Source organism: Chanodichthys erythropterus, chromosome 6 (genome assembly GCF_024489055.1).
Source record: "Chanodichthys erythropterus isolate Z2021 chromosome 6, ASM2448905v1, whole genome shotgun sequence".
Taxonomy (NCBI): Eukaryota; Metazoa; Chordata; class Actinopteri; order Cypriniformes; family Xenocyprididae; genus Chanodichthys; species Chanodichthys erythropterus.
Window position 1 is genome coordinate 19,224,748 of NC_090226.1, and position 26,598 is coordinate 19,251,345.

The following is a 26,598-nucleotide window of genomic DNA, read 5'->3' on the forward strand; positions in this document are numbered from 1 at the left end:
TCTTTGACAGTCTGCATCATTCTTTAGCGCACTTGCATCTTTCTGGATCTGTTGGCCTTTAGAGTCAAACCTGGGGAATGGCTCCTCTGTTGTGGTGACAGCCGTCAGGTTGGCTGTCAGAGGTGAAAATCTTCCTCCATCGCTGGCTGACCACGTGCTCTAAAGCAGGCCATTTGCTGTTGGCTGTAGCAAGTGTATGGGTTATTCAGTCTGCCCCGTTTTAGGTCCATGGCAGCAGGGAGCCCTTGATCTGATGCAGGGTCAGAAAGCTTTTGGATCAGAGCCTGTCGCAGGTGCTGGCAGTTGGATGTGACAGCTGCTGGCAAAGGTTCTTGGCCGCTGGACATTTTGGGCAGTGGACTTTCAACCCCATTTTGAATTAGGGCTTCTTGACTGGTTATGGGAAACTCGGTGATGTGTGTTTCCCCTCCCATGCCACTTTTCAGTACTCTGTAACCAGTGTCAAGTTCATTCACATAGTCTCTTTGTTGTTTCGGAGCCATAACTCCTTTCTGGGCCTGTTTGAGATGATTTTCACAGGTCAGGGCTTTAGTGTGTCTGTCTTTCAGCTTAGTTTCTGCTTTGGCTAGGGGAGCTTCGCTGTGTTGGAGTTTTCCAGTCAGTTTTCTACGCTCCACCTCCAGGTGGAGCTCTGCAAGGGCTTTTTGAAGTCTTTGCAGCTCCTCCTGCAGCTCGGGTTTGGATTCGTCCGCTGTCCAACGCTGATCCTGGGTCTCGACGAGTCGCTGATCGTGGTGACGATGAATCTGGGCCTGATTCCTCCGGGTATCCTCCGCCTGGAGCTTGAGGTTGTGGGCGATGGCTCGGATGACTCTCGCCCATTCTTTGTAGCTCGGCGTTGGATCGTGGGCCATTAGTCGATTCAGGTTGTCGTCCAGCTGCTTGTTGCTTAGGTGCTGGGGATCCACAGCGTCGTTGGGCAGGATCGTGCTGGTCAGGGAGCCCAACCCGGTCTTGAGTCCGTCCCCATGGGTGCTGGGGCTGGCTGCTCTGAACACGTTAGCTTGCTGTTGGCGAGAGAAAGACAGCACAAACAGAACCAATGCAAGCACGCGCAGGGCTAACGACTTATAATAATGCATGATTATATAATTCTTTGGTTTGGTTCCAGTTAACTGGTGCAGACAGTTAGTGGAATGTAGGCTAGACACTTAATTGTCGATAGCCAAAAGGACCACGCGGGTCAATTTGTGTGGGTGAGTGCCGGATTTGAATAAAGATTTTGACAGGCGGTAGCCCTAAGAGTCCTTTGATGACTCTCGCTGCTCGGTCGTCTATCTATTACTCAGTTTTCCGTGATGGCTCTCACAAGCTCTGCTTTTACATGAACTGAAAGAAACACAGTAGAGAAGCAAAACAGAACAGGGTGGATGCAATTAAATGAGAAATAGAGCAGTAAACAAATAGAAAGGAATAAAAATAGAATCGCAATAAACTAAAACAGAAGGGCTAGAGGGGAGAAGTGAAACTTAAACTTCCTATTCCAGCTGGGTTTATGACGGTGTCAGGCGAGTGCACTGTTGCGTCATAAAACCTAGAGGGATGGTATGGATCGAGAGCCTAAGGGTTGGCCCACACCTGAATAATTGAAGAATATGTAATATTCTGTGGCTTTCAATTAGGTGAAGTGACTGTATGTCACTAATTTAGGCCTGGGTGAATCGTGGGTGCTCAGATAAGAACTCAATGGCAGGCAGCCTTTCCTAGACGTTCAAACATTCTCCTGCGGTGTCCGTGGCCACCTGTCCCCTTTGTACCACGGTGCAACCTCTCAAACGGGGAACACCAGCACAATTGCGCACTTTGGCAAGGTATTTGCGCCAACGGCCCGAATGACCGGTCAAAATTGAGTTTTCCCTAAACTCAGAGTCTGTCCCCTTTACGGGCAGTTACTCCAAAAGGGCGGTTCTGTCGTGCAGAAGCCTGAGCCGGGAAATTAAACGAAATTGCCGTTTGGGGTCAACTTGGACTCGTTGCCTCCCTTTACCTGATACACAACTCGCTGATGTCCTTGCATGTTGCCCGTAATACGAGGCCAGAATGTCCCCGATTCACACACAATTAATGCAAGACCCGCCAGGCTAGGCAGTTCCACTCACTGGAACTCACTGGAGCAACCGTCAGCTCACCACAGTGAGCTGCAAGTGCACAAACATTCAGGTAAACACGACTTAATTGTAAATTTAAATCTCAATTTAAATCTTGTCTAAATAGAATTTAAATAATTAAGTGTGTAGGATAAAAGAGTAGGGGTCTAAAATGAACTAGCTAGAAGCAGAACAAAAGTAAAAATAAAATAAAACAAAAACAAATCAGATGCACTTGATTCAAATTTGAATTAAACTCTGTTCAATTAAATTTAAATGAGTGCATAGAATAACAGAATGGGAGAAAGAAAAGAGAAAGCCTTCCCTATTTGCAGATTTTTCCTAAAGAGAATTGCTTGTTGATAGCAAAATGCCAACTGATTGACACTACTTAATTTTAAAATTGAATTAAATGTTATTTAATTAAATTCAAAATAAGTGTATGAAATAAGGGAGGCTTGGGTGTGCGTGAATATTATTGCCAGCCAATAACACACAGGACCCAGAACTAAGAGTGAATAAAATAAAACATTAAGTAATAAAAGGGAATGAATTTCCAAAGTAAAACTAAAGAAATAACTTGAGAGAAAGAGAGAGAAAAGACTAAAAGGGAATGGATGAAATAACACAAAGTAGAATAAAAATAAAATAAATAAACTGAAATAAAATAAAATAGAGTAGATCTGTGAATACAGGAAAAAGAATACAAGGGAAAAAGAATTGACTTATCTGGTAGTGTCCACCAGGGGCGCACTCTCAGAAAGTGAATTCCCTTGTTGGAAGGGAAACTTAATTTAAATTAAAAATTTAAATGTGTTTAAATTAAATTTAAATCAGTAAACCACATTCCAACAATGATTGGAAAGCATAACCACCAAAAGCAAATTACTTTTACAACTCCCCGCAGTATAGAGAAGCAAAAGATAACTTGGAGATAATTTCAGTTCAAAGTATGGAGCGGCTTTAACTCAGAACGTCCACGCGGTGGCGTCACTGAGTCCACACACCCGATAAGTAGGGAGGGGTGGCACACCTGAGCAGACTGCCCTTTGGCGTCTGGTCAGAGTTACTGCATCCCCTTTCTTTAATTTGTGATATAAAAACGAGCGCTTTGTGGGGTTCTGACCCTTACGCTGTTTTAACTGCACGGTCACGATTACAACTATAGAACCTCAGCGGATTCTTTCATAAATATATGTGTACCGTTTTACTCACGGGTACACAACTCTGGGAATCAGTCCCTTTGGTGCAAACTTTAATGCACGCGAATATGTAACTTTTGCGGGATTGCTTCGCCGCTGTTACTAATCAACATTGGATCAGAATGCTGATATGAGCTCCAAATTATTACACATCAATCGATAAACCAGGTGAACTGCTCTCCGATTAGATTTGTAAGGGGGATCACGTGGTTTGGGTAGCTAGGCCAAACGGCGTAACCCAGGAGCGCCAGCTATACTATGAATTTTTGGACGACACAAATAATTCAGATAAATAGTGGCAAATATAATAAGGCCTTTTTTACAGATGGGAGAAATAGTCCCACAAATCTTTCAAAGCGCTGAATACGACTCAATTAGTTTATTCAAGCGGAAATTAATATTCAAAACTGTAACTTACTGCAAAGATTGTCGTCCTTCACAGATACGAGCTTGAAATATCAATAGACTGCAGTGTATTTCACGGTCAACCAAGGCTAGGCCTGCAGTGTTTTTAGACACAAACAGCAGCTTGTTAACGGTGCGTAGAGTGAGGACCAGTGCGTCTTCTCACTGAATAAAGCGCGCATGTACATTAAGTCACACACAAATTATTCTACATTGCTCTTTTACCAAAAGTTTAAAACGTGCCCGCATTCTCCACCAAATATTATGTAACGAAATGTAGAGGTTATTAACCAATTTATGGATGAAATATGAATATAATAATTCATAAGATTATGAATAAATTATGATTCATATATCGACCCAACGGGGAATTAAACATATATTGTGAATCAATTACAACGAATTATAATCAATTACATATATGATTAGTTCTGGTATAATAATTATTTAGAGAAACTGTTCGTTTGTCCAGCAAACTAAGTCCCTCACAGAATATTATAAACAGAGTTATTATCTGGCCATGAAAATAACTTGCTATTATAACATCAAAGGATAAAGCGATCGAAAAACGTTAAAGTGACTTGGTTTTCAGCTGAAAGAACAAACAGAACAATCGAGCGTGAATAACGTTTTAATCTATGCAAACTACGAATACAGAGGTTATATATCTAAATATATACACAAGAAAATACACACCTATGTACAAGAGTGGAAGTAGAGAAGGAAAGAGAGAAGGCAAGTAGCAAACTCACAACCAGTCCTAAGCCAGCACGGAAATCAGTTTCATCATCTAAGATTGAGAAACAGCAGTATACTTGCATTGGTTGCGTGTGTCGAATTTCAGGTTAGCGCTGGTGCAGTTCGTTGGCTTCCTCCGTTCAGTGGGAAGGTTTGAACCGAGGACGAGAGTGAGTTTCGCTGGAAGATGGCGATCCCGAAGCTGAGCGCGATGGCAGCGCGTGGTCACCGGAGAGGTCCGGGAAAAACGTGTACGAGATGCTCGTGAGACAATCGGGAGAGAACACACAAGAAAATTGTGCGTCTTTGCTTTTATGACAGATAAGCCGACACACCTCCTTGAGGTGGGGTAGCCAATAACATGGGTGCAAAGTTGGCGGGAAAATTTTCCCTTTGTTTGGCCTCACGACTTAATGCAATGATTTATGACTATCAGATCAGATCTCCAAAGGGAGTGTGTTCTTCACAGTATCATTAAACACATAGAAAAATGCATTTGTCAGCTGTGTGACACATCTCAGTGAATAGCTTGTGTCCAGAGCTTTACGGAGAGACCAAACTCGACAGATCACAAAGGCATAGACAAGAAATTATGGTTTACAGACAGAATTCCACTATTAAAATGCACACTAGCACAAATACACTCATTTAAACACTAGGAAACATGCATAGGCCCTAAAATATATGAAATATATATTTCAGCATAGTGGTAGTTTACAAATACAGTTCAAAATGTATGATTGTGTGTTTCTGTGTGTGTCTGTGTGTGTGTTTTCGTGTGTCCCTGTGTGTGTGGGGTGTTGGAATGTGGATCTGGTCAGTCTCTGGGGGGGGGGGGGGGGTGGGGGGGGGGGTCACCAAAGTGAGGAAGTTCCCGTTTTCTGTTTACTCTCTCAGGTCCACAAACCTGCCAAAAGTCACAGTCGTCCGGAGATGAGTTAGTGATTAACAAACAAAGTTCATCAGGTTAAAAGCGTTCTGAAAACTCCAAAGTTTGATTATCCTGATACGTGTGCATACGCTACACACTAGACCCCTGAAGGTGTGCTGTGGTATCTGGCACAAAGATGTTAACAGCAGATCATTTAAGTCCTGGAAGTTGTGAGGTGGGGACTCCATGGATCGGACTTGTTTGTTCAGCACATCCCACAGATGCTCGACTGGATTGAGATCTGGGAATATGGAGGCCAAGTCAACACCTCAAACTCGTTGTTGTGCTCCTCAAACCATTCCTGAACCATTTTTGCTTTGTGGCAGGGTGCATTATCCTGCTGAAAGAGGCCACAGCCACCAGGGAATACCATTTCTATGAAAAGGTGTACATGGTCTGCAACAATGCTTAGGTAGGTGGTACGTGTCAAAGTAACATCCACATGGATGGCAGGACCCAAGGTTTCCCAGCAGAACATTGCCTAAAGCATCACACTGCATCCACCAGCTTGCCTTCTTCCCATATTGCATCCTGGTGCCATGTGTTCCCCAGGTAAACAACACACATGCACCCAGCCATCCATGTGATGTAAAAGAATATGTGATTCATCAGACCAGGCCACCTTCTTCTATTGCTCCGTGGTCCAGTTCTGATGCTCATGTGCCCACTGTTGGCACTTTCAGCAGTGGACAGGGGTCAGCATGGGCACCCTGACTGATCTGTGGCTATGCAGCCCCATAAGCAACAAACTGCAATGCACTCTGTATTCTGACACCTTTCTATCAGAACCAGCATTAACATCTTAAACAATTTGAGCTAGAGTAGATCGTCTGTTGGATCAGACCACACGGGCCAGCCTTCGCTCCCCACGTACATCAGTGAGCCTTGGCCGCCCATGACCATGTTGATACACCACTGTTCGTTCCTTGGACCACTTTTGATAGATACTAACCACTGCAGACCAGAAACACCCCACAAGAGCTGCAGTTTTGGAGATGCTCTGTCCCAGTCGTCTAGCCATCACACATTGGCCCTTGTAAAACTCGCTCAAATCCTTACGCTTGCCCATTTTTCCTTCTTCTAACACATCAACTTTGAGGACAAAATATTCACTTGCTATCTAATATATCCCACCCACTAGCAGGTGTCGTGATGAAGAGATAATCAGTGTTATTCACTTTACCTGTCAGTGGTTATAATGTTATGCCTGATCGGTGTATGCTGAAATATTATATGTGGTAGTTTTACAAAATAAAAGGGGCCTGTAGAAAACTCCTGTCTTTGAGTAGGCCAGAAACAAACATTCTTAAACAAAATGAAAAGAAATTGAACTTTCATTCTCACAGACTCACACTGACCAGATTTTCTTCTTAGAGAAATTAAGGGCAGTAATTGCCCAGCGCCTGCACCTGATCATCACTAATATGCTGTGGAGAGAAATAGCCAGGGAGCATTGAGCATTGAGTATTTAACTCATCAAAACTTATTACCCTCGGGGGCCCTCTCAAACTTATTACTGACCAGAGGTAAAGCCTCCACTGAAATGACCACAAACTATCAAATTACCCGATTTTTTTTGTTTTGTATTTTTTTTGTTGTTGTTGTTGTTTTTAGACTCTAAATGATTTTGCCATCTGAATTAAGCAAAGAAAAAGGGAACAGAGTGGCATTTGATCTTGAACTGAAACTGCACAATGGGATTGCTTTGTTGATCGAGCTTTAGTATATATAAAAATGCCATTCTTTGTTGGTAAAAGTGATCATTTTCAGCATCATTTGATTGATAATTATCTGTTTCCACATGGTTGACTCAGTGAAGATGTCAATATCTTTACTACTGTTTTGGGTAGAAAACATAAAAGATATGCATTGATGCGATATGCATGAAATGCTCCCCCATTTATATACAAATTCCTGGTATTATTGTGCATTCATCAGTGCATGTTAATCCAACAAACAAACAAACTAACTAACAAACAAACAGACAGAAACGTATCAGATTACAGATGTAATATAGGTTGAGAAAAGCATTTTACTCTCAAAAGATGTAAACAAAGAAGATCTAAATCAATAAATAAGTATTATTTCCAGCAAAATAATAAGTGTAGAAGACTCAATGTCATTTTCAATTAAATTAAGTTTTATACATCTCAAATATTAAACCTTCAGTTTGTTGCTTCTTTGATTATACTCAATTCACTGGCTTATCGGGAAAAGGACACATTCTTAAAATAGGGCTTGATTAAACTTTTTTTTTATTACTTCATTATTACTTTTCAATTAGTTATTCTGCTCTGACCACGTCAAACCTGCCTGTGACATTTACAGCCAAACATCTGTGGATATGTTACTGTGGTATCTCTGTGCATCTATATGTTTTCATTGGAAAACAAGGTGAATTTTTTAGCCCAGCTGTGGAGCTGGGAGTTGGTAAAAGTACATAATGTAAAATGCCCAGTGACCCATGAGTGTCTCAGTATAGCTGGATGAATCTCTAACGCCTCAGCACGAGATCCCCAAGCATTTCATCCATCAAGCCAGTCATATTTGTTTTTCCCTGCTGATTTTTAGACATTGCAAATGCAGTTTAATTTACATCTGAGCCTTGAGTATGTGCAGCCTTATGATGGATGACTTTGACCCCCCTTGTGGAGGACGACATGAAAGACCGACTGCGACTAACTCTGAGAACTTTTTACAGAAGCTTATCCCTGTTAGATACAGTGTGTCTGTCTTGAAACGGATAATGGCAATGCATCTTCCTTCGACATTTCCTGTTCCCTTCAGAGACAGAAAGCATAACCTCTAAAAATAACTGGAGAATATATCACACATGTGTGTGAAATGGGTTCAGTCTTGCATAATGGATTTGTTTTAACCTTCAGACAGGATGAAGCGTTCAGGGCTGTGAAAGTATAAGTGTGTTTGCATAAAAATTTCTGACGCTAATTCAGCTGCAGCTGCCAATGCAATGCATTTATTGTGCAGTACAGTCAACAATATAACAACTTTGTGTTCAATGATAGTCAATTGATGTGATTACATTTATAAATGTATAAATTACTACATTTAGTGTACGTTTACACGACAACGATATGCTTAAAATGGAGAACTTTTTCCTTTGAGTTTTCCTCGTACAGATGACACCACTGTCAAAACAATCCCCATTCATACAAATCCCTGAAAAATGCTGTATTCTGCTGGCAGGCCATTAGATGGCGAAGAAACACTATAAACTGAATGTGTAATGTGCATGTGCATGATATCATCATTTTCACAGATTCGTGTTTCTGTTGTTGTGTAATGGCAAGTTTACACTACAGGATTTAAAGTTCGATTTAAGCCCGATTTGCAAGTTAATGAGCTTGCCGAGAGGTCGGGCTGTGATCAGGGGAAAATCAGCGAGTGAACGGCGCATGTAACCCTTCTACCCAGGTCCAACCCACCCCACTCTGCGCGGGCCTCAAACCTGGGTCTCTGGCATGGGAGTAGGATGCTCCAATGAAAAGGCTAAAGGCTGCAACCTCTAATGTCAGTTGCTAGAGCAACTCTTGAAATCAGAGGAGTGAGGTTTACTTGTACAGTGACTACTAGCTGGCCTCCATAACACTCACCCCCCGAAACCTCACTCCCATCTGGGTCACGGCCCAATGTAACCCCTCTACCCATGTCCTACTCGCCCCGCTCTGCACGGGCCTCGAACCTGGGTCTCCGGCGCGGGAGTAGGATGCTCCAACGACGAGGCTAAAGGCTGCAACCTCTAATGTCAGTTGCTGGAGCATCTCTTGAGATCAGAGGAGTGAGGTTTACTCACACAGCGACTACTAGCTGGCCTCCGTAACACTCACCCTCCTAAACCTCACTCCCATCCGGGTCACGGCACCAACGTAACCCCTCTACCCAGGTCCTACTCGCCCGCTCTGTGCGGGCCTCGAACCTGGGCCTCCGGCGTGGGAGTCGGGCGCTCCAACGAGGAGGCTAAAGGCTGCAACCCCTAGCGTCAGTCGCTAGAGCATCTCGAGTTCGGAGGAGTGAGGTTTACTCGCATCGCACAGTGACTACTAGCTGGCCTCCGTTACACTCGCCAATCTTTATGTGTGAACTACTCAACGCATCAAAGAGGCTCGCTGACGCATCGCCGACACCTCTCAGACGCCAGACAAATATCTAGCATGCCAAATATCTGAAGCTGTCGGCCGACTCGATATCCTGTGGTGTTACGTGTCGATGAGCTTCAGCCAATGAAATATACACTGATGTCTATGGAAGCAGCAATAACAATCAATTCAAATATAATTTGCCAATGTTTATTCATATCAGATACACACTGTGTAAGTAACTCTAAAGCTCACTCACTCTATTGTTCCCCCAGTTCACTGGCCACATGTATTTCAGGACAGATGGATGAATTCACGTTTTTTAATATATATATATATATATATATATATATATATATATATATATATATATATATATATATATATATCAAGGTCATTACATAGGTTTTTAAATGACAAAACACTCACTTGTACATATTTGAGAAATGGAATATCAGATAGTTGATGACATGGTGAGAAAAGCAATACATATGTCATAACAGTCGCCTTAACTCTGGGAGGTCAGCCAGAATATTTTAAATTTATGTGTAAAAGGGTTATTTTTATTTTAATTAAATTGAATTCAAAATTTAATCTAATTTCCTCCCAACATCTATTTTCAAATAAAGTCATTGGGTGACAGTTGTCGTCAGCTCGTGTAGGGTGTAACCCCCTGTTGTGGATCATTTACATAGTGTCACATAGTTTGAACACCACAATGACTTCAAGACTCCACAGCAAGTCACGTAGTCTGAACAGCACAGCGTCATTTAATTTTATTGTCTGAGAGGCATTCTATCAGTGCTGATATTTATTATAACTGATATTTATTTATTTGGTGTTTGCAGACAAAATGAAAACGAGGGCTATAAACACACAGGGAAACACTGAGACTAAACGAGAAAATTAACTAGACACAGGTATAACACATGAGGGCAAATCAAAAGCCATGGCAACAGATTAATTAACACTTTAAACTGAACTGGGAACAGAGCAAAACTAAACACAAAGTCCAACTCAAGCAAAACATGAACAAAGATCAAACAAGACAGTGAGTAGTGTGAAGTGAAGCAGAGCAGGATTTTTTATTTATTTGTTTATTTTTATTTTATTTTTTTTAGAGTGAGGAGCAAAAATGTGAAAGTTTCACCTGTAGTGTGGGGTGGTTGGGTGATCACTTGGATCAGGATTTCACTCACCATTGGGCGGGAAATGGAAAACCAGGAATGGAAAAGGAGTGAGTTCTTTAAGCGTAAATATTGCTCTTGTTCCATTCACATATTCTGTTCCAGTCCATGTGTTGCAAACTTGCAAAACTTGATGCTTTGACTTTTTTTGCCATCATTTTCATTGGGTAAAATTTGGTAAAAAATAATTAAGAAACAGGAACAAACTTAGGTCACTAAAACGTACACTACTACTTTTATTCTCAGTTTGCATTTATTTGATCAAAAGGTACATTAAAAACTGTAATATTGTGAAATATTACCAATTAAAATATTTAAAAATTGCTAAAAATTTTTTTATATATATATATATATATATATATATATATATATATATATATAGAAAGCTGAAATTTCAGCAGCCATTACTTCATTCTTCAGTGTCATATGATCCTTCAGAAAACAGTATTATTCAGTATTATTATTATTATTATTATTAATTTATTTACTTATTTACATGATTCTTTGATGGACTAAAATGTATATATTATATATATATATATATATATATATATATATATATATATATATATATATATATATATATATATATATTATTTTATTTTATTATTTTTGTAACATTATAAATGCCATTACTGACAATTTTTTTTTTTTTTTTGCATCCTTGCTGAATAAAAGTATTAATTAATAATAATAAAAAAATATTAATGACCTCAAATTTTTGAACAGTAGAGTAAATTTCACTTCTTTTTTTGACAGTACAAAATATTTTTTAGGTAACCTAAACACAACATCTAACATCTAAATTCTATCAAGTGGTTCTGTCCCTGCCGCTCACTCCGTGCGACTCATCTTCCTTGCCTCAGGCTTCACCTTCACCAGATTGGCTTGAGGCCGAGTCCCCACCTCCACTTCGGGCCTCCAGAGCCACGTCTCCACCTCGACCTGTTAGCCCGTCACCATCGTCACCATCGCCTCCTCTGCCCATCTGCCCGGAGACTCTGCGTGGCTCCCTCGTCACTCCAGGTTGGCCTCTAGCGGGTCAACGTCCAGCTTCCACCATGGACTTCCGGGGTTTCAGCTATGCCTGCATCCTGCACCCTTACACCGTCATTGGGCTCCTTCCTCCCTACGACCTCCCCGTCATCCTCACTCACTCCAGCTTCGCCCGGTCATCCAAGTCATCATCGCCGCTTCTGTCCCACGAGCCAGCAGCTCAGTACCAGGCTTCCAGGCATCTAGTCATCGTTTAGTAGTCATCAGCTGTGTATTTAAGTTCCTGTCTGTTCTCAGTTCATGGTCAGTAATTGTTGTCGTAACGAGTTATGTTGTTTGATGTAAGCCTTCTCTATTTTTATCACCAGTAAATGCTATTTCTATCGTATCCTGTGATCACCATCTTCCTTCTTGGACTAAATGTTACAATTATCACATTATAATGTTTTTAATTCTAAGTTGTCAAGTCATCTGATATTTCTAGTACAATCGTGAGTGTGGTATTGATCTTTTGAATAGATAGATACTTGAATAACTCACCACTAGACTTCCCACAGCAGAGTAGGCTGCAAAGGCAAAGGGTTCAGTCGTGGATGTGGATGGCTGGCCACACCTCGCTCCGCTGGGCAGGTAACACTGGTTTCCAATCTTATCGACAATCGTGCTGAGGGCGGGTCCGGGATAGCTCAGAAGAGCCGTGTGATTAGTCACCTGGACATGTTTTAATCCGAGCTCCTCCCAACGCTGAGCGATGTACTTGACCTTGGACTCTTCTGTGAGATCAGACAAGCTGTCAAAGTCCCTGTGTCAAAGCAGACACAACAGGAAGGAAACATAAATAAATGCATCTAGTATTTTGCAAAGGCACCCCTTTACAACCTCAACGACAAGAAGACACTTAACAAAGCATTGATGAATATGTGCACAACTCATTATCATTAGTGTAATTAGCACATTGTTGACTTTAGGTTAACATTTGTTTTCCTCAAAGGTATTTACATGGTCTATTGACATGAAGCTGCAGCTAGAAATGTGGGACAGAAATGGAGAGAAGGCCTTCATAATTCATATTCTGGACAAGCTTCAGTTAATGTAACTGATGAATATGGCGGTGCAGGGAATCAATTGTCTTCTGAACAAACGGATGCACTATTAAAAAAGGATTGCCTGGAGAGAAAGTAAATTAGCAACAGACGGTTAAACATGAGAGTGAGAAATGAAGCGCTGCTAAGGTGCTCTGGCAGCTCGGCTTCGCTTATTTCTTACCCGTCACGGCACGAGGAAGGCACAAAGAGAAACACATTGTTATCTTGTAACTTGAAAACTTTGAGAGCTCTCAAGCCCATCAGCATGCCAAAGCTCACTCAGTGATTTTATAGGAGAAACACAGCAGGCCTGCCCATTCTCTCAATCTTCAAAACAAAATTAATTGAAGTGTAAAAGTAAGCCAAGAGCCTCCCGAGACTATAAATCATTCAACTGCATTTTTCCTTTTTATCCTCTATGATGAATTTGCAGACGTTGATCATTGCCACATGACAATAACAATATCCGTAACCTAAACACAAACTGGGACAGATTGTTCCTCTTCTCTGCTGACAAACAGATCTCTCATTATACTACTTTTTCAGGTGAAAGAGGTTAAATATTTTACAACAGTTCTAATTTTGACAGCACAAAAAGAAAACAAGAACATCTTGTCATATTTGTACTGCCTAATATGAAAAGTACACACTAAATCAACAGTATCTGGTCTGCTTCATGCTGAGAGATGTTTTATATGCACAACAAATATTCTGTATTAAATTCTAATCTGTTTTGTATTTGTATTGTTTATTTGCAAAGTGCACTGTGTAAAAAAGGGGTATTCATTGAATCTACAAATGAAAGCAACAATATGCATGTTATTTTAAGCTAACTTTATTTACTTAAGTACATTTCTTGACTGAACTTTGACCAATTTATTATTTAGATTTTACGTATTATTTCTTATTGAGTAATGTATTCATAAAAACAATGGAAATTAGTATATTGTTAGATTCATCTAGTGTTTTATATGAGAAACATACATGAAATATTGTAGAGTCACATACAGACCTCAATGAAACAACTGATAACAGGATCACAATTCAACAAACTACTAAACTTGACAGCAAAATCAACAAATAAGTTATGTAAATATTTCTGACAAAATATCAAATTACCATAATTATTCATGCCCCAGCCAAAACAAAACAAAACAAAACAAAACAAAACAAAACAAAACAAAACAAAACAAAACAAAACAAAACAAAACAAAACAAAACAAAACAAAACAAAACAAAACAAAACAAAACACAGATAAAACACAGATAAAAGCAGACAAAAGATAAAAAGCAGACATCTGATGTATGGTAAATGTCTTGTATGCATAAGGAAAACAAAATTCTACCAGACATTTAATCTAAACATCTAGACGCTTCATAGTAAAGGACATAGATAAACTCTAGACAATGTTCTTTCATATGGACAGGGTGGACAGAAAAGTTTTAAATTCCAAATTTCTGTCCAAAAATACTTCCGTTACAGAAGCAAGTAGTTTTTCGAGTTTTCTTCTAACATCTCAAGCACAAGACTCAAGCAGTGATTCAGGAGAGCGGACAAGCAGTCCAGCCCCACATTGAGCCACTATGACCTGACAGAGTGTGTCCAATCCCTCACGGCTGTGCTTGGGTGCCTGGGTAATCTAATTAAAAGCGTGCTCTGCATGAGTGGAGAGGATGATTCCTAACCTCTCTCAGGTAATGCTTCTCCAACCTCCACCCCCACTACAGCTGGCACAAGACTTAAATAGTAACCCAAGACATTACTTATGGACGAACCGTTCCTTCAAATGATTGTGTGACCAATTTTAGAGTGACTAGTTCGAAACAAATTACAAAGAAATGTCACTTTGTGGTGAATTAGAATGGGCCTACACTTAAAAGTCTAGGATAGGTGCTAAATAAAATGGGCTCAGTATAGAATTACTTTTATCATTAACAGCTTTTGCAATACCTTTCAAAAAAAAAAAAAAGATCTGCAAATTAATGTAAAAATAAAAACAGATCATTTGTTAAAAAAAAGGAATACATAAAGTATTAAAGGGTTAGTTCACCCAAAAATGATAATTTACTGACCCTCATGCCATTCCAAACGTAAACTTTCAGACCTTTGTAACACAAATGAAGATATTTTTACTGAAAATCTGATTGAATTGAGTGGTTTAGTCCAAATTTTCTGAAGAGACTTGATTGCTTTATATGATGATCAGATTTAATTTAGGCTTTTATTCAAAAAATCTAACATTTGGACTAAACCGCTCAATTCATATGGACTAGTTTTAGGATCTCTTCATGAACTGTTTGAAGCATCAAGTGGTAGTTGCAAAGCTGTCAATGGAGGGACAAAAATAACTTTATACATATGTTTCGAAGATGAACTAAAGTCTTACGGGGTTGGAACGATATGAGGGTGAGTAAATGATGACAGAATTGTCATATTTATGTGAAATATCCCTTTAAAATTCATCAATTCATGTTTAATTGCATTTCTATTTGAAATTAAAAACTTAAGCATAAAGTGTTATCTTTGATCTTTGAATAAAAATAAAGATAATTTAATCATTTTAGTTTTAATTAACATTAATAACCCATGGGCCCAGAACAAATTTCTCAAATGGAGTTTGAATGCAGTCTGTATGGAAATCAGGCTCAATTAACTGCAGAAGTGTAATACTCAGGAAAAAATGGTTTAGAACAAACCAGCGCAGAATGATTGAATAATATCAATATAGCACTGCCTTGCAACCACTATAATTGATGTAGAAAATGAACAGCTACACTTTAATTAGTGTTAACATAAAACTAACCAAGTTTTCCAGAAATCTATATTGCCATAGTTACATGGCTACCATTTATTCCAGCAACCAAATCAACAGAAAAATATTAGGATTGCTTTGTGGCAAAGCTCTGAAAGGAATATGTATTTACTATTTACTTTAAACTCTTCAGAATGAGCCTATTAGATGTACTTAAGATATTGAAAAAATAAATAAATAAAGAAAAACAAAGGAAACTCTGCCTGGATTCATTTCAAGTTGCCTTACATTCATTTGTGCGGCATGTACTTGCATAGCAAAACACTTGACTTAAAGGTGCAGTGTGTAAATTTTAGCAGCATCTAGCAGTGAGGTTGCAAACTGCAAATAACGGCGCACACCCCTCGCACCCCTGCTTTCAGAGAAGCTACGGTAGTCTGATCGACATGTCATTGTCTGATAGAGCAGAGAGTAGCCTGTGTGAAGCAATGAGGTTTCTTCGTACTTCTAACAAAGAACGTTCTCTGCTTCTAATAAACCAGACGATGACTACTACTACGTGCATATTCAACGTAGTGACGAAGCAAGCTGCCTCTACAAAAACAAATTTTGATTTAAAAGAACAGCATAGTAATTAAATGCACCCTGTAGAGTGTTTGTCCATTTAGGGCTACTGTAGAAACATGCCGGCACAAAATGACGACTTGACATGGAGGGGGACCCATGGTGTATGAGACAGAAATTACTCATTCTAAGCTAATAAAAACATAACGGTTCATTATGTAGGTCTTTATGTACCACTGAAAACGTAGTTGTATATTATATTGCATTTCTGTCAATAGTTCCTCCCAAATTTTACACATTGCACCTTTAAATGATTAGTTCGCTTTAAAATAAAAATTAGCCCAAGTTTTACTCACCCTCAAGCCATTCTATGTGTATATGACTTTCTTCTTTCTCATGAACACAATCAGAGTTATATCAATAAATATCCTGACGTGTCCAAGCTTTATAATGACAGTGAATGGGAAACAATGGGTATGAAGCTCAAGAAAGTGCATCCATCCATTATAAACATACTCTACATGGCTCCGGGGGGTTAATAATGGCCTTCTGAAGCGAAGTGATGCATTTGTGTAAGAAAATTATCCATATTTAACAAGCTCTTCCGTATTCAACTCTCACAGTTGGAAACGCTTACACTACGTCCTACGACTTTGTCAGTTATGCTTTCTTCCTAAGTTGAATATGGAAGGCGGTCTGGAGGAAGCTAGATATTTTACTTTATAACTTGTTGAATATGAATATTTTTCTGACACAAACAAATTGCTTTGCTTCAAAAGGCCTTTATTAACCCCCCGGAGCCATGTGGAGTACATTCATGATGGATCGATGCACTTTCTTGAGCTTCATACTCATTGTTTCCCTTCACTGCCATTATAAAGCTTGGATGCATAAGGATATTTATTAATATAACTTTGATTGTGTTCATCAGAATGAAGAAAGTCATTTACATCTTGGATGGCTTGAAGGTGAGTAAAGCTTGGGGTAATTTTCATTTTAAAGTGAACTAATCTTTTAAGCAGTACAGGTGAAACAAATAAGATGAGTGAATCCATAACACATGGTGGCATACATTACCTCATTACTCAGTCACTCAATATTTTCAATAAAAGATCAAACCAGTTAACTCTGGGTCCATTTATAATAAGGACATATCCTCTACTGTCTCTCCACTGACCAATCCCAGGAGAGATCAGATCAGAAGACAGTGAAGATAATCATTGCTCCTACCGTTCACAGCTTGACCAAATCCAACCTCTTGCTGAGCAATGTTTGTTCATGCTCTTCACAGCACAACCCAATGACTGATGCTGCTTCTTCCATCTGGAGAAAAGATCAGTCACTACCTTGCACAATCCAGGCTCATGGCTGACGCCGCTGGCTAGGAACAAGAGAAGTCTGCAAACCCTTAGACGGCAGATCCTTAACTCAGCACCATCTGTTATGGAGACTAATACAGACATCAGGAGAGAGGCTCTGCTCTCCTGTCAAGCTACAAAAATCAGCCATTTCCACACAGGAAGCCTGTCAACAAAGCAGCCAGATGAGGCATTATTTCTCCAAGTTTCAAAGCAATTCTGCTATCAGAATGAATAAACTGGTGTCAAACTACTACAATTTCCTTTGTTAGAAATATACCTCTAAATTGTGCTTTTGTGCAAGTGATTCAATCTTTATGTTGAGCAAATATAAGTAGATGAATGAATCCCTAGCCTTTTTAATTAAATACGGTTGAGTGGAGATGACTGACAGCTGATGCATCTTGTCTAAGACTGCAGGTGGCCACCTGGGTTTTGCTTGGGGTGAGGCCAGTGTGCCGCCAGGATGGCTATTGAACTGTGGCGGTGCTATTATGGATGATAATAGTGGCGGTACTGAGTCTCAGACCATATAAAGGTGCTTGGCTTTTTTTTGTCCCCCAGGGTCCTTCAAGGGGCTGTAGTGTGGTAGGTGAACAAAGAAAAAATATAGATAAATATCTGTGGAAGCTTTCACACCATTGAAAATGTCTGACCCTTCTGTCCTTCAAAGGAACATTTTAAAAGTGGTGATGCAGGGGGAATATATATTATATATATATATATATATATATATATATATATATATATATATATATATATGGGCCACATTTGACTCTCGAGTTAGGGGGGGCAAGAATTTTTTTTTTTTTTTTTTTTGCAGGTAAACATCTTTTTGTACCTGCATCAGCAAATTATTCGCGGAAGTTTTAAGCAAACAAGTTTAAGTTTGCTTGTTCTTTTTTTTTTACTTATTTATTTAATAATTCACTTAATTGTATTATCACAGGAAATGACGCGGACGATATCTGGAATCAGAGTTCATCATTTTGCGAGCAACTGATGATAAAGAAAAATGTCACGTCGCAATATTGATAATAGGTATTACGATTTTAAACCATGAAGCCGAGCCAGTTGATATCACACAAACAATGAGCAAACTTTGCATGAGAGTTATGCGGATGAAGTCTCACTAGAGAACAGTAGCGGCTCCTTGCCATAAATATAGGTAGGGCAGATTCTGGGTGTTAACGCTAGTTTATTATAAACATTTTGCAAGCTTTATATTCTAATCGCTGAACACATCAGACACACTTTTGGCAGAATTCGAATGTCCTTGCGTTATTCAGCCTGAGGGTGGCGCTCTAATGATGATTGACAGACTTTAGTACACACAACAACACATAAAATCTTAGAATTGTATTTATTGCTTTTGTTTTTAGAATATTGTTTTAGAATAGTTATGTAGCAATTCGAGAAATGAGCACGTTTAAATTAAAGGGTTTATACCCTTATTAATGTTATACGCTACTCCACATAGGAAGAACAGACATGACAAACAGTTACTGACCTGATGACACATATCTGAAGCGGACTGATATCGTCTTGGTCTGGAGCGAGGTGTACGTGAGGTGTGTTTAACCTGGAAATAAGCGGGGCAGCCAGAAATCTGCCACTATGGCTCTCTATGAGAGGGTGCTGCAATTCCATTTTTCACCACAGATTTACATAGGAAAGTTGTGTGGCGCTGTAGAGCTGGGATGGGGCTTCCCCGCTTAGTATTATGAATCCATGTGCTACAATTTAATATATCCAGCACACTTTACGACTTAAAGTAGTCTAGAAAATCTGAAAATTATTTGTTGCAGAATGCTGAACACATTTATAATGTATTATTAATTCAGTGTACATAAGGGTAGGCCTATATTTTAGGATTAATAATTTGTAAGGCTCTGCCCCACCTGCCCATACAGAGCCGCGGCTGGTACAGAAACTGAAAGTAAAAACCATAGACTGTGGTAAAAACTGAGCTTTTGGCATCTGTCGGCACATATCCTCTTAGAGACTATTAATTTATTTTCTTAATATTTCTCTTGTGGTCCATAGTGAGGAAAAAAAATGTAAAATTTTACGAAAATAAACTAGTTGTTTTTTAAATGAGGAGTATCCAACTAATCTTTTATCCTCACTCACAGCGCATCGGTTATGCGGTGATGCGCTATGATATTGTGGGGAAAATTAATTACAATATTATCTGAATAATAAAAGTAGCATAATAATAATAAGAAGAATTTAATAGCCCTGCGTGCCCCGTCCGATATACGCCACTGTGAAGGGATAAACGGCGTTCGGGCACGGCATCAAAGCGATTAACTGTTTTATCCAAATCCACATGCATGGACCGTCCAATGTTCAGTACTGCATGTCTCCTGTATCTGATGTTTATCATGTGTTTTCAGAAACGTTTACTAGACGGTGGACTAGCTTTGACTCTCTGAATAGTGGCCGCGTTTTTTGTGACCACGGTCTTTCCGCGCTCACGGGCAAAGGACTCGGAGTAGGCTATCTTTGAAAAGCTCGCGCTCAACTGTGTGCGTGAAGGAGCGATGGAGCTGTAGCCTACCCGAGAAATTTTTATATATATATATATATATATATATATATATATATATATATATATATATATATATATATATATATATATATATATATATATATATATATATATATATATATATTAACCGCTCCAAATTGTAGTGGACGAGCTGACGGCTCACATCGGGAAAAATTATGGGGGGGCAACTGTGTATATATATATATATATATATATATAATCCATTTGATTTGCTCTTTCAGTCCCTGAGAAACTGAAATCTAATTTGCATGTGGCATATCAATTACAAAGACAATGATCAGCGACAACATTAAAACATTGATGTTTCTTGAGCACCTAATCAGCATATTAAAATAATTTCTGAAGGATCATGTAACAATGAAGACTGAAGTACTGATTACTACTGATACATTAAAATACAACAGTTATTTTAAGATGTAGTAATATTTCACTATATATTATATATACATATTTATTTTTATTTTTTATTTTTTCATCAAATAAATGCAGCCTTGGTGAGCATAAGAGACATCTTTCATAAACAAAAACTGCACTGACCCCAAAATTTTAAATGGCAAAATTCTATTAAAATCAATCAATCAATCAATCAATCAATCAATCAATCAATCAATCAATCAATCAATCAATCAATCAATCAATCAATCAATCAATCAATCAATCAATCAATCAATCAATCAATCAATCAATCAATCAATCAATAAATCTTTTTGATGCTGTGTGATGCAAATTTGTTTGCCATGGCTGGGAATATTTGGCACATGTGGCATATCAGGAAAACAAAAAAGAAAATACAGATTAAAATTTTTATAAAGCAAAATGAAAACATGAAATTAAAATACTATGAATATGCACAAACAACATTTACAAATGCATTTAGGTCAATGACTCTTCAACATCCATTTAACACAAGCTCTCATGTAAAACACCAAAAAATTAAGCATAACATCTAAACAACTCCTATAATACATTGTTGTTGAATTTCTGCAGTTATGAGGAAAACAAAAGATGCTGAACTTTCCTTGAACTTAGAAAGGAGATAAAAGAGACGTTTGTCTGGCAAGCTGGAGGCTCTGAACGGATTTCTGATACAGAGAAGACATCTGCATCAGTAATGCAAAGTGATGCTCAAGTACGTCGGTGATCACTCCCTCTCTCCAAGTGGATCCATCCTAAAGGAAGCAGTGATATATAACTGGGTAGCTAGCAGCCCCGGGAGTCTGAGACACACGTTTAACAACTTACAACCAAGGCCTACAAAGCACTGTAGGATGAAAGGAGAGTGAAATTAATAAACATCGGACACCATTTTTTAGTTAGGAGTGTATAGTATTCAAGAACTGAATACACATTTTAAGTCATTGTTTTTTAAAACACCTACTCCTAATTCTACTGCCTCTTACCTCTGCAGTCAACAAAAGCATTGAGAAAGGCACTCATGGATTGCGTTTACTACAAACAGTACACAGGAAATGTGCAAGTAATACAAAATGGCTCAATGTATTGTGGATTTGTGGATTTAGTGCCTTTGTATAAAGCAGGGTTTCTCAAAGTGGTATTTGCAAAACCTTGGAGGTTCATGAGGAACTGCAGGGGATTGTGAGCTAATGAAAAGCTAATAATTAATGAAATCATAAAAAAAGCTAAATTAAAATAAATAATTTAAATATAAAACAATCAAAATAAAACACTTTAAATAAGATTAAATATTTTAAGAGCTTACCAGCATTCATTTGATCATTTATTTATTTTTATTTATTTATTTATTTTATTGAAATATTAAAGGGAAAGTTCACCCAAAAACATGTTTATCTGCTTACCCCCAGGGCATCCAAGATGTAGGTGACTTTGTTTCTTCAGTAAAACACAAATGATGATTTTTAACTCCAACCGTTGCGGTCTGTCAGTCGTATAATGCGTGTCAATGGCAACACCATCTATGAGAGTCAAAAAGCAGCTCTTGATGACATATTGATGTACTAAGACACGAAACGATCAGTTTGTGCGAGAAACTGAACAGTATTTGTATAATTTTTTACCTCTAAAACACCACTATGTTCAGCATCCAGTTAGTAAAGTCAGAAAACACGTTCTGATGACGGAAGTGATCTCTCGCGCTTATACTTCAATGAGTGTGAGATATCACTTCTGTTATCAGACCTCACTAGCCGGATGTGCAGGGCAGTTGGACATAGTGGTGTTTTAGAGGTAAAAAATTATATAAATTAGGACGTCTTAGGACATCAATGTGTCATCACGAGCCACAGGGTTGAATTTGCATTTGTCTGTACATGTTTTTTTTTTTTTTTTTACTCTTATAGATGGAGTTCCCATTGACACGCATTATATGACTGACAGATGGCAACGGTTGGAGTTAAAAATCATCATTTGTGTTCTACTGGAGAAACAAAGTCACCTACATCTTGGATGCCCTGGGGGTAAGCAGATAAACATCAATTTTTTTTATTTTTTTTGGGTGAACTTAAAATCTCAGGGGATTCTTTAAGTATATATTTTTGGTCAACATGTGTTCGCTCACAAAACAATTTGGCAATCCCTGTTGTATATTTTTTTTTTTTTGTAAAGTACTTTTAAATGATACATGCACACAATCACCATTAATATTTAAGAAACTTTTCCAAGAAAGTACCTAAAAGAACAAGATGGATAAGTACATTATTTAAATATAAAGCCTGAATAAAATAACAATAACTAAATAATTACAATTATTTTATTAAATATTCTAAATAAATAAATAAATAAACAAATAAATAAATACTGCATCCTTCAGAACTATGCAAACTGTATAAATTTTTTGTGTGTTTTGCAGCATTATTTCATAAAGCAATAAGCCCCAAGAAGCCGTGGTTTACAATGAATTTATAACAGCAAAGGGGGTTTTAACAATGCCCCTTATGCCGAGTTCAGACTGCACGATTTTCAAAGTAGTCGGGTCACTGTTCTTTTCACACTGCATGACTATCTTGGCCAGCATTCAGTCGCTGCAGTGTTCAAACTGCACGATGGATCGGCGACAGAAGGTTTCACACTGCATGACTTTACAATAGGAAGAATCGCCGACAACTCTGTCTGGCACGCAAACTACGTTTCACAACCAAAACACACGCGAGACATGACAAGGAAACAACGCGCGCAAGACCAGAGTTCTCACGTGAGACAGGCTCTGCGTCTCAATCAGCTCCCTAGCTCCCTAGGTAGTGAATCAGTACATAATAAAAGTGAATGTGGCTGATACCCTGATCAGTGCCTTGAACTAGGGAGCTGATTGAGACACACGGTGGGATTATTATTAAAAATAGTAGCCTGCATGAAGCTTGAAATACGAATTGCCTGTGCGCTGATTTGCAGCGAAAACAACAAAGAAAAGAAGAATATGGAGGAGGAAATGTTTGGGGAGACGCGAACAAGGATTGTGTGTTCTGCAATGACAGTTGGAGCTGCCAACATAACTTTTCAATGTGCTGCTGTTGCGGATGGTCAAGCAAATGTTTGTGCTTTGTTTCTGTTTGATAGTAATGTTTATGTGAATGAAGCCATGCTTGCTGATATTGTGGTCTATAACTCCTCCCCGAACTCCCCGCTGCTCTGTATCTTGCTCTCTCATTGGCTGTCAGTCATCGTCAATGTAGTTTTCAGTCAGAACACTTTTCACACAGCAGGATTTTGAATCGCCGACAGGTCCAGATATTTAGCATGCCAAATATCTCACGGGCGTCGGCGACTTGTCGGCGATTCTCTCAGATCGCGTCTTTGCTCATTCACACTGCGTGATTGTCACTCGCGTGAACGAGCTCCGATTTGCCTGTGATTTCGGGCATTTGTCGGCGATTTCTCAAAACCTGTCGGCGAGCCAAAATCGGGCCTAAAATCGTGCAGTCTGAACTCGGCTTTAGCTGTTATAAATTCACTGTAAACCATGGCTTCACGGGGCTTATTGTTTTTATATAAAATGGTTACCATGCAATACAAATATTAAAGCCAAAAAATATGTATCAATGCAACTTTCATGAAGTAAAATCATTAAAAGGCTTCCTTCTGCTGAAAAAAAAAAAAAGTGAACCTGACCGTGAACAGCAACAGAAGTTACATTTATTATGCCATTAGATGGTGGCAAAGATTGTCTTTATGAGCAAGTCACTCAGTCGCAAAGACTTTTATTTTGTATATTGAAACTTGTTGTGAACATGGAACAAGATGCAAATGACAAATGCTTTGACTAGAACTGTCAGTGTCAGCAGAGCACGGGAAAACCCATTAAATGTTAAAAGGACAGGATCGCAGCAGACATTCAAATGGATTTTTTATTATGAACATAGCACTGACCTGAAGGAAAATGCTACATTTGGATGCATGTAATACACTTGGTCACTAGATATCTCTCTCACAATACTCTTCTACATAATGCAGTAAGCTTCAATAAACAAAATCAATAGAGAACAAACATATGTTTACGTTGCTAAGAGTAGTTGCTAAGACAGACGCAACATACACTTTCAGTGGCGCAGCTATACTTATGTAATGCAGTCAGCTGTATGTTTTCAGGAGTTTTACAACAGCTTAGAATGTGGCTCAACCAATCAGAATCAAGGGGCGGAACTATTGTTTTATAATTTTAATTATAAAATAATAAACCAGAGGCAAAAACAGCATGTGCAAATAAATGTGCTACCAGTTGATGGAACTCATTCTTAGTAAATCCTCCTTATATCAACCTACGGTCTTCATTCATCTGGAGCGTCTTGGTAAGAGGGGACAGCTTAACGTAAGCACAAACAAGAATATAAAGGAGTCAAACAATAAAAAAGACAGAGAAAAGGAGATTAGAAGTTGAGTAAAGGACGAGCAAGAAATGAAAAAATAAAGAGCAAGAACGATGTGAAGTAAGAAGATAAAGTCTGAATGTGACCAGTATAATGAGATTCCTTTAAAGACTCAGCACTCTCTAGTCAGTTGATGGTTAATAGATTTATTTTGACCTTCTTCTACTCAATACCACCATTACACAGCTGCTGAACGGCAGGTGTCTTTAAATTACATCTAACGTTCTGAACATGAGAGCAAGGCCATGCGAAAAACACAAAGCCACTGTGAGAGTGTTCCAGAGTGGCCTCCTCACCTCACAGCCTCACACTACCTGGCCTCCTTAACAAACTCCTTTTGGCAAATCAATCGTTTTTCAGTGAGACACTGTCCTTTCACACAGATCTCACTGTTGCTCAAAGAACAGCCTGTACTGGCATCCAAACAAGCCAGTGTGTGAAAGGAAGAGGTGTTTCAGACCTTAATCCAGGGATTACTGGAGCTTCTGCCCTTTGGCTGAGCTTTGGCTCACAGCTTTACTCTTGTCCCGTTCTCTCACTTTCTCCCATATATTGTTTTTATAGAGCCCAAACAACTAATCGATAATGAGAATGATCGAAAACGAATGTTTTATTCGTATAACAAACAGGTCTTTAAAAAAAAAAGAAAAACAAAAAAAAGTAGTTTACTTTTTATTTTTTTTTATTAAATTTTAAATCAGTTTTAAAATGCATAGCATACATTTTATTCATACATACACTAGCGTTTAAAAGCTTGGGGAGGTAACATTTTTAAAAAGTTTATGAAATATAATTACAGTTTAAAGTAACTCTTTTGAATTAAATGTAACTTCAGCAAAGCTGAATTTTCAGCAGCCAATAATCCAATCTTCAGTGTCACATGATCCTTCAGAATTCATTCTAATATGCTGATTTGGTGCTCAAGAAACACTATTATCAATGTTGAAGCAATGTGGAAACTGTGACATGTTTTTGTTAGAGATTTTTGAGGAATGGCAAGTGGATAATGAGGTGACTCGCAAACGACTGACATATCTCTCTTTTCAAACTACACAAACATAGATTATTTGTTTTCGATTTGACTTGACGTTTTCAACGTTTCTTTGGACATATGTCTCATGTTTCTGAGGGAACATCAGAATGGACTTCATTCAGATCACACATCATGCTAGTTTTCTTTATTTTGCAAAAAGCACAACATTTAGTTTTTACTGTTAATGTGCACCAATAAAAGTAGACATTCTGTAGTTTCAATCGATGTATTACTTTTGTCTGTATGACAAAAAAAAAAAAAAGTATTTTAAGTCGATTTTGCTGCTATGTGAAGAAAATCCAGCAAAACGTGCCGGCGTGTTTCCCGACCCCTAAGTGTTAAAAGAATAAAATTGAAATCTTACTGCCCTCATGGACAAATGTACAAAAGTATTGGGGTACACCAGGGGTAGGCAAGTTCAGTCCTAGAGAGCCGCTGTCCTGCAGAGTTTAGCTCCAACCTTAATCAAATACACCTGAACAAGCTAATCAAGCTCTTCGGGATTATTAAGGCTAAAGGCAGGTGAGGGTTTTTTTCAGGGTTGGAGCTAAACTCTGTAGGACAGCGGCTCTCTAGGACCGGACTTGCCTACCCCTGGGGTACACCAATACTGTGTGTATAAAATAAAAAACAAAGTTGCATATTGTTTGAATGGAATAACTGACAGATTTTTTCAATTATCAAAAAAAAACTTTTCCTCCAAAAGTTTTTTTTTTTTTTTTTTTTTT

At 38.6% G+C, this 26,598-nt stretch overlaps 1 protein-coding gene across 1 annotated transcript in view; it reads right to left on the reverse strand.

Moving 5' to 3' along the window:
- The window catches only part of LOC137021626 (inactive N-acetylated-alpha-linked acidic dipeptidase-like protein 2), a 243,516-nt gene that overhangs the window by 178,258 nt on the left and 38,660 nt on the right, over positions 1-26,598 (reverse strand). Inside the window, exon 2 of the mRNA XM_067388346.1 lies at positions 12,205-12,466. Coding sequence (XP_067244447.1) covers positions 12,205-12,466 — 262 coding nt within the window. The remainder of the gene's footprint in view (positions 1-12,204; positions 12,467-26,598) is intronic.